We start from the raw sequence: 13,431 nt of genomic DNA, 5'->3' as shown, positions 1-13,431 counted from the left end.
CTCTACAAAGTATTCTCCGGGAATACTTCTTTAAACATGTATCACAAGGAATTACCTGTTGAAGACATTTACAAAGTATCCCTTGAATACAGTGACCAACAGTCGGAGTATGATTCTGGCTCAGACGAAGAAGAACAGAGCTCAGTGGAAAGCCTAGGAGAAGCTTCTTCTGATTTAGAAATCAATACGATTAAAAATCTTGTGGAGATCAGTTTGCACTCGCTCCGGCGTAATTATTTCCTCGTCCTAAGAGCGCTAGCTACGTACCAATAGACTCGACTAACTCCGTGTATTTGTCAATATGACGCTGTTTGATAAGAGAAAAAGCCCTTCCTTTTTGTCATACGAAAGACTTTACCTGCATTTGCCATCAGTGTCCGATGGAAGAAAGGAAATGGTTCTCGCTGAAACTATATTTATTCGGAATTTAAAGAAAGTGTCCAAGAAATAACAAAGATATGATCTGTGAGGCTATTACCTGGCAATTCGAATTGGCACTACTTCCTGTCCAGTCTCCGAATGTAGCTGTCTTATCAGTAATTAACCCATTTATGCCTGAAGCAGCCCCATTGATGAGTAAAATCGTCTGCCGTCACACAGAGTAAGTCTATAGACTAAAATGTCTGAACTTTTGACCTCTTTAAAGCCAGATTAAATTTGAATAATTTTCAACGCTCTTAAGGGCTTAGTTGGCAATTTGCTTTGGATCATGACGAAACATAACATCTTTACTTTTTGCCAAGTCCTTTTCACAGTAATCTTTCTTCCAAAGGCAGGTAAGAACGTAAAGATAATAGGCAGAAATCATGATCAGTACGGCATTCAGTGCATATTAAACACGTATTTCACGATGCTTCGAGACAAATAAAGACCCAGTTATCATCTACCGGTAATTTACTCTCATTCTCTTGTTTGAGAATTTACTAAGGAAAAGATCAGTAATTAGTCGATCGTAGCGGAAGTGTGTGTGTAAAACAACGAATATCCCTGAGCAAAGACGGCTTGCTGAGACTTGAAACAGTTCACTATGGATGCTTACGTAAAGACGACACTCATAAGCTAATGCAAACATGGACACTTTGCTCGAGCTGAATGCACTAAGCAAATAGGCTCTGCTCTCAATTCTTCAAGCCAGAGACCGCTGTAGGCTTTCGCTGACTAGTTGTATAAACTGTCCAATGAATTTCAACATCCAGCGCGAACAAACCTATAGCAAATAAAGAGGGGTAAGTTGGATGTTAAAAAAGACCTTAAAGGCTTTTAAAACACTACATGCCATTACAATTGTTAAATACGTGTCAAATAACATTGAATAGTAAATCAAGTGTGAACATTCATGCAAAGGTGTTGCAGACCGTGTGAGCCAAGGATGCATTTTTTGCGGCAGACGCGAAACGAAAGTAGACAGAGGGGGTTATGATAAAAGTCTTCTTTATATTCCTGTCAGTGGATGAAAAAGCATTGAAAATAATTGATAAAGAAATAGAGTCTTTCATTAGGATAGGTATTCCTTTGTTTCCGTGCGAACAAAGCCCTTTCTCCAGCTTCCAAGTAGAGTTCTGGAATGGGAAAATAACAAGGATTGCCTGACTGATCAAGGATAATGAATGGCTGTTTATCCCTTGACACAAACACGCTGAAATCTTCCTAAAATGTAAATGGTAAAACTTTTTTCTTTGCCCGACTGGAACTCAAAGATTCTGGGCGAGATTTCCAAGAGGAAGTCAAATGTGAAATTATGAATGTTTCTGTCGTGAACAGGCGACTTTGCATTGGAAGAAACCTATTCAAGCGATCGAAACAGAATTCGGACTAACGACCTTCCGGTTGCTACTTCGGATGCTCTCCACTGGTGGGAGCTGAGTTCATGTGACACACGTCTTGCATACTAATAGAAATAAAATGTTAAATGATAGCAATTGCCAGTAATGTTTAGTGAGAAGCCAACTTTAATTCAAAAGCCCCACGGTAAATAAAAGAAATTACAGTGATTCTGTTATTTGTGTTCCTCTTCTCTGTCAGCTCTTGTGCTTTGACAGCATGGGCTGAATGGCATACGCTCATTCAGTTCTCACAGAATTTCACATTCTTGATTTTTCCCTGTACAGTATTCCGGTTGTTCTTGTTGACAACTTGGAAAACTATCGTTTGAAGATGCAGCACTTTAGAAAGATGATTAATTCACAAATTAATCAATAATTAATTAATAATCAGTCGAACGACGACAAAAAAGAATAGTCAAGTGAAAAACAAAGCTGAGGAGATGCTGTTCTTACGAACAATAGCGCAGCACTGAACCAATTGCTTGATTTGCGAGGAAAATCTGTAAAATGAGTCCGACTCACAAAATTCCGAAAAACTGTCCTGATCTTTGCATGTTTAAGATTTCATCGACTCCAGCGACACTAAATTTATCACTTCGATTTCTGGATTCAATTGTCACAGGAACTTCAATTTAAGATGAAAATGATGTTCTGAATGCTCTGAATGCTCTGATTAATGGCTCACGTGCCTTCTCTGTTTGTGCACCTTGATTATGGAATAGGCCTCCTTTAGAAATGAGGAAGTGTGACTCTATTTAAGAGGAACCTTAAGACACATCTAGTTAAGATCTCACATTTTTGTTAGCTATGAGTACATATTTAAGTATTACTAATTATAGGTTTTTATTAGCTTATATTTTTGTATTATCCTATTCTTTTATTTGTATATTAGTATATATTAGTATATATTGGACATTATTATTATTATTATTATTATTATCATTATCATTATTATTATTATTATTATTATTATTATTATTATTATTATTATTATTATAGCAGTGCAAACGTATGTATGCTAAACGATAGCTAAAGCACAGTAGGGCGCTGTTGCGTAACCTAAAGGCCAACTGGAAATAAGAAAATTAAAAGAAACACTTATTATAGAAACTAATATATTAAAATGTCTTCTAAGTAGACCTTGAAGGAAAAAAAAAATTCAAATCTCCTTCTCTGAGATATCACATTAAAATTCTCAATAAATGCTCTACTAGTGTCCTGAAGTAGATCTTTCAGCTCTTGTAGCCGCCATCTTGTCAATCCGTTGTCAAACAGAAAAGTAATAAACGACGAGATCAAACTATTTCCCGTCCAGTGACACAAGTACGTTCGAATAAATCTCACGAATTGCTCAGCAGCTAGTGATACTTTCTTAATTAGCTTAGTGCTCTGGACTTGGCTTGCTTTTCGTTTGGCGAAACTTCTTAGAGAGAACTAAAAAGCCACGTCCGCACTACTTGCCGCCATGTTATTATTATTATTATTATTATTATTATTATTATTATTATTATTCCGTTTTTCGCCTCTCCCAACTAATGTTGGATTGCAACTGATAGGAACCGATTTTGCAAATTCTTGAATCCGTGTTGCGTGTCTTGCTCCCTGCAAAGCTGTTTCCTTCATGCTCGCTAATTTGAATTTTCTGCAGTACAACTTGCAATATATATACGCAGCAGGTTTATCATCGTTGACACCTTCTAAGCAATCTTTTTACATTTCGTTTACAAGCCAGTCTGAGTTGAAAACAAATTTTCTTCCACCTGGCATATTCGTTTATCGGACCGTGACTATACACAAAACAAAATGGCCTCCGTTTCATCACGTGGAACAGACAAAAGGATCCCACACAAAATCCTAAGAGTTAAGTGCAGGCACGAGCAGTTTAATTTTTGCATTTGCTTTTTCCCCAATACTGAAATTTGCTATAACGATACAGTTCTGATCAGAATTCAATGGCCAACTTTGATGATAACGAGATCATCACCATGCTCGCGAATATGTCCAGATCCCCCAATGGTTGCTTATCAGAAGGACAAGTCTCTGAAAGACTATCTTGTTAGAACAAGAATTTCTTCACTTTAATTTAACAACCATATGTATACTTGTAATTTGCTCCCTTGCTGTGACCTAAATAAAGGAACCAGGAGTTATATACGGTAAGGGTCAAGTGACAGCGTTACAACAACAAATGTTTTGTTAACTTAGTACGATGCACTCAACAATTTTCACCCGTGCAAAAATTCAAGAAGTTTTCAAGCAGTTTCTCTCCAAATCCTTTTTTTTTTCAAGAGCTCTTCAAGCGCACTTGAAGTCTAAAATTAAATTCCAGGGCTTTTTAATAACTTCAAGGAAAGCACGAACCCTCTGCAGGCATTCCTTTCCAATAAATGAGCGAAAAGTGGAGAGTCAAAATGCTAATGTAGCAACTAGTTGCTACTTCGTAATCTTCCCATTGTGAACTTAAGTGGGCCGGGTGGAGCAGTTGTGTCGGAAATTACCATTGAGTGAACACCCTTCCACACACGTGGTCGCTGAATGAAATCGCTTGTCCGCTCTGTTTAAAACGTATTTCTTGCTTCGGTTCGTTTTAGTAACTGCTGCGACTGAAAGTAAACTAAGTGAAAGTTTTCCAGCACGGTTTACTCAATCCCACTAAAAAGACACCATGGGACGTTTTGGGTTTCACCACTGACTCACGACGGGAAGCAACTCAACTCTTTAATGGGTCCTTCATGTACAAATACAAACCACGTAATAGCACCTTACGTGTACCTACAGTAAAGTGCTTGGTCCATACTACAGCGACATTCTGAAGTTTTTTTTTGAATGCACAGAACATAAGTTTATTAAATCCTTTTGCAGAAATGTAAACAGGGTAAAGATCTCTGAGCATTTACAAAATTATAATATTTATTTATAAAATTATTAAGAATATTATTACTTCATGCATTTTTTCACCTATTGTAAAATGTTTAAATTTATTTTATTTTAGTCAAAGCAGAGATTGTTGATTTTGTGGCAAACGCAACAACTGTCTGTCAGAATGATCTTGTAACCTTCAACTGCTCAGCTGTTGGTAACCAAGCCGCACATACTTACCAGTTATATGTGAATGGCGTTATGAATGACAGCAACAGTTTTGGAGTTTGGAGCCTAGCAATGACAACTGGAGGAGTGTTTAACTTCACATGTGTGGCAAACAATACGTTGGGAACTGACAGGAGAATAGTAGCTGTTACTGTTAATGGTAAATGTGGAGCTAATGCATTGTACAGATTTACTTTAGTAAAGATGGACAATGAAAAATAGCGACAACTCTTACAATGGTGATATTGGTAATGATATCATTGGAAGCAAAAACGATTTAGCTGCAACTAGGAGAGCCATGACATAGACAACAGCATCATTTAAGGACGCGTCTATTTCAGTTATTCTTTATTCAGAGAAATGTTTATGTTTATTTAAGTGGATTTTCAGAGATAAACCTGAGAGAGAGTGCAAGAAAGTAATACTGTTATCAATTATTTTAGTGGGTTAATTTCGACAAATTGCCAGGTTTTGGAATCAAATATGTTCCTTAATACACTGTGACTTAAGAAAATAAAAATTAAGGGATTGCCTGCACCTAGTGTAAAAAAAAGGTAGAGGACTAACTTTAAGTGTTAACTTCCTTGTACATTGAACTAACTTGGGAATTTACGTGTAACTTGCTTGAGCATTATCACCAAAAATGTTCATTGCTCTCTACAGTGGCAAAGACATTAAATTTAAATTTACGTTGAAGAAATTCTAAAACTCAGAGCAAAAAAAATCAACCTTTAAATCGTTCACCATACGATGTTTAAATTAAACAAAGAAAGCGTTGGGTTCAATAAGAAGAAAAAGTCGTTTAGAAAAGATGACAGACTGGACATTCATGGAGCTCTTTCTTAGGCTGCTCGACAATGAATTCACATGGTTGCATTTGATCATGGTTATTTCTATATGGCTGATGAAGTGTGAGAGAGTCCAACAACATTTTGGAATGTTTACAGTATTTGCTCTGGATTTTAGCATTGATATATCTTCAATGCTGCATGTCTAAGGCTAAAACATGCACAGTTTAGGTAGTCTTCCCAGATTTCCCTTCTGTACATATACTTAGTCTGAGATGCTGTAAAGACATTATTTTTTTTTTCTAAACTTAGGGCTTTTGCTTTGACAATTTTGTCAACAGCTTCGTGGCCCATATAATGTTGTTTAGGAGTGTGATGGATACTGTGGTGTCATTACGCACTGACTTTACAGCAAATTAACATATGATGATGGTGATGACGATGGAAATTCAACATGACTCTTACGCTTCTACGTTAAGTTAATTACCGTAACAGCGACTTAATCTCCTAATGTTTTAGAGGACATTGAAAATGGATGGTTTTTTGCTGTCCTTTCAGTGTCTTCATTCATTGAACCAATTTCTAATGAGGTGATCAGCGAAGGAGTAAATTTGACTTTGTCATGTCATGCAACTGGTATCCCAGTACCAACTGTGTTTTGGGTAAAGACTAGTAATGGACAGCATACAAATGGAACTGAGTTAGTTTTCGGAAATATTAGCAGGAATGAATCTGGAGAATACAGATGTCAAGCATGGAATCCATGTGGCAATGCTTCAGAGTCTGCGACAATTGACGTACAGTGTAAGTCATCTGCGTCTATAAAAATGAAAGTAATGATTACAAACATAGTTAGTAGAGTAAGAAGGTACCAGTAATAGACATCCATGATATGACATGAAGATGACTTTTGCTCAGAATGTCAAAACGTCAGTCAATGTCATGCTTAACAGTGGCACTAAAGACTAATAAATGACTAAAGTCACCCGTAAGATTTTGACTGCGAATTATAAGAGTTGAATTATCAAATTTAGCAAAATTGAAGGCAAAATAGTTTTTAAGGAAGTGGTATAGTAGTTAGGGGTCCAAAACTGTTTTGTTTAAAACGCTAAATTTAATATTTCGCCCCTAACGACTGGTTTAAATGGAACACACGAGAATCGTGTGTCATATCAATATAATTGTATTCGAAAGAAATCCTACGCCTACTGCTTTGTTTAAGACAATTATGTTGCCATTATCACACGATTTTGCTCGCATATTTCATAGTTATATTGCTGACTGCTGCAATTGGTAATATTAGCCCACTAATATATCATTGACGGGTTACATCAGTATTATAAGCTGACAGATTAAATGCTAGATCAGCAGCAAAAGAAACTTAAGTCCTCTGTTTTTTGCTGTTTGATTGAAATTTAAGAATCAAATACAAGATTAAATAATTGAATTTTTTTCAATTAGCAGATTAAGTACAATATAGAAATTTTGGTTTAACACTGAATTTCAGCCTTACAGTTTTGTCAGTGAAGTTGAAATACGTTTAAATATTCGCATAATTACCATAGCGTGCCATTCTCAGAAAAACAGGTCTATGATGTCATACCAGAGGGACTTTCCCAATCACAACTTTCAATTTTGTATCAATATTGTTTCTCAAATGAATTTTATTTTCAACTTAGTTTCCGTTTTGGAAGCGACTTGGGAGGATAGCAATGGATTAACAAGTGAATCATTAGAATAGTGAAGACAGCAACCGACTGAACTGTTTAGATTTTATAGTGGCCGTATGCATAACTGGTGATACCTTTATTATGAATGTGTCTTTTATCGTCGAAGCATGACAATGAAACTTTATTCAGCGCATAGCTTGCAAGTTGATGATTGCTGTTTCGAATTCTTTTCATTGTATGATTAATTTGCCTGTCATTAAATAGCGTTTTATAGTTTTCCTGTTTAATTTCTTTTTCTTTTTTTTTTTTAACAATGTGATTGATGCCTTTAGCTGTTTTACTACCTTTATCATCGTCTTTGATATATGTCTTGAATACATTTTAGATCTAAGTCCAACGAATTCAACTATGGGGATGCTAGCGGCTTCGTCTTTGAATTTACCAATCACCTTTTTATTTGTTTTATTAAGATATGGACTACCTTCTGGATATTCACTGTAGTCGATTTTTTTTTATCATTCCAAAAGTCTTGAAAGAAATCATCAGTTTCAATTTCATAAGTCAACGAGTCTGTGTCTGTGAATAATAATTCTGCTTTATTATTGTACATTTGTTTGATATAGTTATAGTGAAAATCACACATTAATTTCTTTAAAAGATCCAAAATGCACATACCTACATATGCAGGCCTGTTTAAGGTCAATGTTTCCTTGATCTTATGAACTGCTAGTTGATTTTCATTGAAGATCTTACTACTTACATAAGTCGGTTTAGCAGTCATTTTTAATAGTTTTTTCTCATCGAGTCTGACGTCGACTCGTTTCCGTATATTTTCCGTAGTTTTACCAAAGACACTATTATTCATACGTTTGAAGAAGTCTTTTCAAATGAATTCTTGCCTTGTGTTCTTTACTGTGAATTAAAGAAAATGTATTGCTTTTAACCCAAGATCAGTTTATAATTGAAGGTTTCTATAGTGTAGAACATACTTTTCTTTGTTTTTTCGGGTTGGAATCAGTTTGTGAACAAGACCTGTTGATATATTGAATTTATGAGCTATTTTTGACAATATTCTGACAGACGATCTCTGGTTACCTTGACCTTTTCAGCTGCACATGGATAATCGTTATGCGAACCATGCAATTTTTCTTGCTTCTCTAGATCAACCTCTAATATCATTTCTTTTTTGGTATTTTCTGTGTATTTAGCTAGGTCTTGCTTGTCAATTTGTTTTTCTGTCATCTATTTGAACTTACCTTTCTGAAGATATTGACTCATATCCGAGCCATCAAGATTATTAGCATCTAAATACATAATATACTTTGAAGGCGCCTTGTCATCGTATTTTTTTCATGTATTTATTATTCGCTTTGCCGTATCTGTTTGAGATATAACTGATTCCTCCTCTTAATCCTTTTCAATGAATTGAAACATATCAATGTCAGTCATCAATTCCAATTTTTATCCGTCATCTTTAACATAGCATCCCAAGATAAACCTGGACTACTAAAGTGATAAGCTGGATCTAATTTATAATATTCTAAGCATGACGTTTTTCGAACACATCAGCCAACAACAGAATGTCAGATTTGAGATATAAGTCATGATATTCCCCCATTATTTTTAACTTGAAATTATCCCATAGCGTTTGGGCATGCTGACAGGCCTCATCTCTAGTATGCTCATCATTCAAAATGCTGTAAAATTCTTCTCTGCTTGGTAATTCAGTTTTATCAAACTTTTCAAATGAATCCATAAAATTATATGGGTATATTCCTTTTTGTTTCATAAGCTGGAACTGTTTTTAAATGATTCTTTTGTGAATTTCAATTCTTCATCAGGTAGATTGCTAACTAGTTTATCAAGAATTTAACTCATAAATTGAAAACTGTCAATGAATGTTAAATGATTACCAGGCATAAAAGCCATATATTTCTCCATAGTATTAGGGATAGCATTAATATATTTGACATTCTTCTCCTTTTTTGGTTTTTGAAAGTGTGCTTTTTAGCTATTTTACCAATATTTTGCATACTAAAATGGCTATCATAGCCTTTTAAAATATGAAATATAGTTGGTACTCTTTCGGTAAATTTATAATTAAGATTACAATCTTGATGAGAAGTGCCCCTATATTTACGAGCAATATGGCGATGATCCCAAACTTTAATGTCTTTATCAGTATACCTTTTGATACCAATGTGGCATGCCTTAGCTTTACTTTTTCATAACCTTTTTACAATATTTAACTTCATCAAGCATTTTTTTCCATGAATTTGTAAACAGCATTTTTACCCTCTGTATATTTGAACTGGTTTGGTATACTTATCATCATAACATCAAACGACTTTATGCCCATAACCAAAAGCTGTGTGTTTTTTATAAGCTTCGGTATGTGATTTATCATCGTTTGGCTTGCAGCTGTGTCCTTTTTCAACGATTGCTTCAAATCTGCATATATAACAAATGGTACTGGTAGTTGTTTATGAAAATTGGTAAATTTTAATGTTGAAACTTTCTTAGACATTTTAATAGCTTGTGTGCCATTGACTTGAATGCAAATTTCTCTATGATACAACAATATTTTTTCAGAACTAAAGCATTGCAAACAATTTTTACAAAAATGCTTTTTACAATTATATTTTGTTTGATGAGACATTAATCCATTTAAATCTTTGATCTTTGTTCAGTGATTAATAATACATTCATATGATTTTTATATTTTTCTTTCGAAATAGATAATGGATATGGTTCTTTATTTTCATAGCCAATATATATTGATTGAAACACTATTTTGTTTTTCAATTTTATTCATTTGATTAAGGTTAACTGGAAAGTTAGTTTTGTCATAATTAAGTGTTTCAAAAAATGCTCTGTCAGCTTTTGTTATTCGATTAAGATTGCTTTTTTGTGGATTTAAATAACGTACATGGCACCAACGAAAGCATTCATCATCGTCATTTTGCAATTAATTAATCCTTTGTTTCAACTTTGTAATTATGTCGGTAATTTAATTTAAGATGACCCGTTTAGTGGCTTATATCTAACAATATTAAGGTAATGATTGGCATTTTTTTTAACCATCCACCCAGATCCTTCTGATACCCATTGAGGTATATTATTTAATATTTGTTTCTTGTGATAATTTTAAAGCCATTTCAATTTCCGTTTTATTAATTATCGTTTGTGCTTTAGAGTTAAAATATGCTGTGTTAATTATTTTATTTTCATTTTCATTTTCTGGTTCAAACATATTTCTCATGAATTCTTTTATTCCGATTTCAAGTTTTTTTTCTTTACTTAAACCATCAGTATCCAGCTTTTCAAATGTTACATTTAAACTTTCAACAAATTTCAGTCCTTTCATTTCAGCTAAAATCTCTTCAATTTTTATTTCAGTAGCTTTTCTTGTGTTTTTTTTTTAATTGAACTAGGGTTCTTTATTGTTTTTAGTGCTTATTTCACATGATTTTGTACATCCTTTGAAAGCTTTGTTTGTTTCTTTTATTATAGTCCTTGGAGCTGGAATTGGCTTTTTAGTTCTTGGAGATGGAATTGGCTTTTGATTAGTTTTGTCTTGAAATTGTAATGGAATTTCAATTATACTTTCTTTATAATTTTGTATCATTTTTGCATGGCATCGGAATAGGCTTTGTTTTTAAAGTTTGTTCGTGTTGATTTAATAACAAATTGATTAATTGATCTTTTGATAATTTTTCAAGATAGGATATCAATAGGTGATTCTATTGTATTTTGGTTTAATCCTTTACCTTTTTGTGTATTTTTATTGATTGGGTCTTTTATTTCATGTATTTCAATACAATGATCTTGAACACTTACAAATAATCATTGTCTAATTTTTAAATATTTTTTTTGCTTGAATAAATCTTATTCTTTTTTATGTCTTCTTTGTTTGTTATCAATTTTGACCGATTTTTAAAATTTATTTCCTTATCACCGAAAATATTATATTTATCATTTTTTGTCACACCAACTACAAATTTCTGTGTAAATTTAAAATGTTTTTTTTTTAAAGCAAGATTTCCTTTAAAGAATTTTAACAAAATTATTAGTTTTTTCAATAATTTTTTATCCCCCAAGCATTAACCTTGTATTCATTAATTTTTTGTTTTGTTTTGTAAATCAATCTAGAAATTTTGACTTTATTATCCAATAATCCATCATACTTTCAATTTCTATTTAACTACATTGAGCTATGGTATTCGATAATTTCATTTACGTCTTCATCTGAGTATAACGGTAAAAATGCAAAATCGACATTGATTGCACATTTTAACATGTATAATGAAGTAATGTTTTGATTTGAAAGATCATGCTTTGTCAATTCTTTTATTTTTTGTAAAATTGGCAATGTTGTATTTTCAAAATGTTTTTTAATATCATTTGTACTTTTGTTTAATTCAATATAAATACTGTTTTCATATTCATATTTTTTATTAACCATTTTTTATGATTGAATTAACTTTAATATCAGAAGTACCTTTTTTATATAATTTTTTTTTAAATCTAATGATGTTGATAGCAAACCAACAACTTTTTTATAGTTGATAAAACATATATCATTTTCATTTTTACCTTTAAAACAGCCTTTCATAATGCATTTATAGAAGTATATATCATCAACAACATTATACGTAGCTCTCTTTTTTCTTTCAATATAATACCCATTGTCCTTTCTATAAACTGGTTTTTGACCAACAGGTATTTTTAATTTATCAAAGTAAAGTTCATACAATGATACATTAACATCAATTTTATCTTTATTCATATTATTATAATTACTATCGCTTTTGTTTTTTTAATGTGTGTTTTAATTTTGTCATGACTGATTACCTGGCTGGCGTTTTTTTGTGTTTGATTTAGTGTTATCATTGTTAATTATTCTTATGTTTATTTCTTTATATGTATGCATATTTATTTTGCATAGAAACAATAATATCAAAACTATGCTGTACAGTATATCATGGTATTTATCAAAAATGTTTTTTTTTCTGATAAATAATATGATAAAACCGATTTTATCAGCATTAAACAAGTGCTGAAAGAGGTCAATGATGCTTATTTGATGAAAGATGCTGATGCCCACAACAAATTTTTATAATCATGTCCATTATCGCAAATATTACAAAACCGGCCATGAATTGTTTTTAACATAATTTTTCATGTATTCACGTCTATGATTTATTCATTCTTCAAGAGTATCAAATTTTCGCTTTCTTTGAAATAATGTATATGTTATTTGTTTCATTTATATGTTTTTCTTTACAAATTTTCTGTTTTTTTCTTCTTTTGTTTCTTTTTAAAACGTCAACATAAGACAAACAGCAATTATTCAATAGTTTTATCAACCTCGATAATACTACATAAAACCATATTTTACGTTTTTCGTCGATGTTTTTGTAAAATTCAAATGAATCATCAACAATTGTATTAATTTTAAATTTGATCAAAATAACTCTTGTATTGCCAATAGATATTTGAACACTATATTTTTTTCTATTTCGTCATGTCATCAACAACATGATTAAATATTTTTGATAATATTTCAATTTCATCTAATTGACCATCGCTTACATCATCAGTCTTATTTGAAATACACATTTATATATTATTTATATATTATATTTTTGGATTAAAACCAAATCATCAAAACATGAAATTTCATCATCAATGTTATCAATACAATCGCTTTCAAAAAAGCATTTGAAATACTCATTAATTTTGTGTGCTCTGAAATGAATATTGATATAATCTTGTTCATTTATCATACATCAATGAAAATATTTGTCTTTGTTTTGTATAAAGAGTATTTCACAACTTTTTATACAATTATATAAGATATCAGATTGATCCATTGTTAATATTTTGCCTTTGAAAAATATGTCTTTGAAAATATTTCCATTTTTTTTATTTATATACTAATCAAATTTTGCTTTGTTCTGAAAACTCATTTTATATATTATATTAAGATTTTATTTCTATGTGTGTGTTTATTTACCATCCATGATCCAGTTCATCATCTGATACTTCATTTTTAATAAG

The 13,431-nt window shown here is 32.2% G+C and overlaps 1 protein-coding gene across 2 annotated transcripts in view; it reads left to right on the top strand.

Moving 5' to 3' along the window:
- Positions 1-689: 689 nt before the first annotated feature.
- Positions 690-13,431, top strand: part of LOC137982420 (neuronal growth regulator 1-like) — a 28,838-nt gene continuing 16,096 nt past the window's right edge. The window contains exons 1-4 of one of the 2 annotated variants that reach the window (XM_068829538.1): positions 690-776; positions 4,816-5,070; positions 6,257-6,502; positions 10,882-11,150. In XM_068829538.1, coding sequence (XP_068685639.1) covers positions 710-776; positions 4,816-5,070; positions 6,257-6,502; positions 10,882-10,934 — 621 coding nt within the window. In that variant the 5' untranslated portion in view covers positions 690-709 and the 3' untranslated portion in view covers positions 10,935-11,150. Of the gene's footprint in view, positions 777-4,815; positions 5,071-6,256; positions 6,503-10,881; positions 11,151-13,431 lie in introns of those variants that run through there. The other variant, XM_068829537.1, reaches the window with a different exon arrangement.

The sequence above is a fragment of the Montipora foliosa genome, chromosome 13 (assembly GCF_036669935.1).
Source record: "Montipora foliosa isolate CH-2021 chromosome 13, ASM3666993v2, whole genome shotgun sequence".
In the NCBI taxonomy this organism is placed as follows: Eukaryota; Metazoa; Cnidaria; class Anthozoa; order Scleractinia; family Acroporidae; genus Montipora; species Montipora foliosa.
Note: the sequence above shows the minus strand (reverse complement) of the source record. Positions and strands in the feature narration are given on the sequence as shown.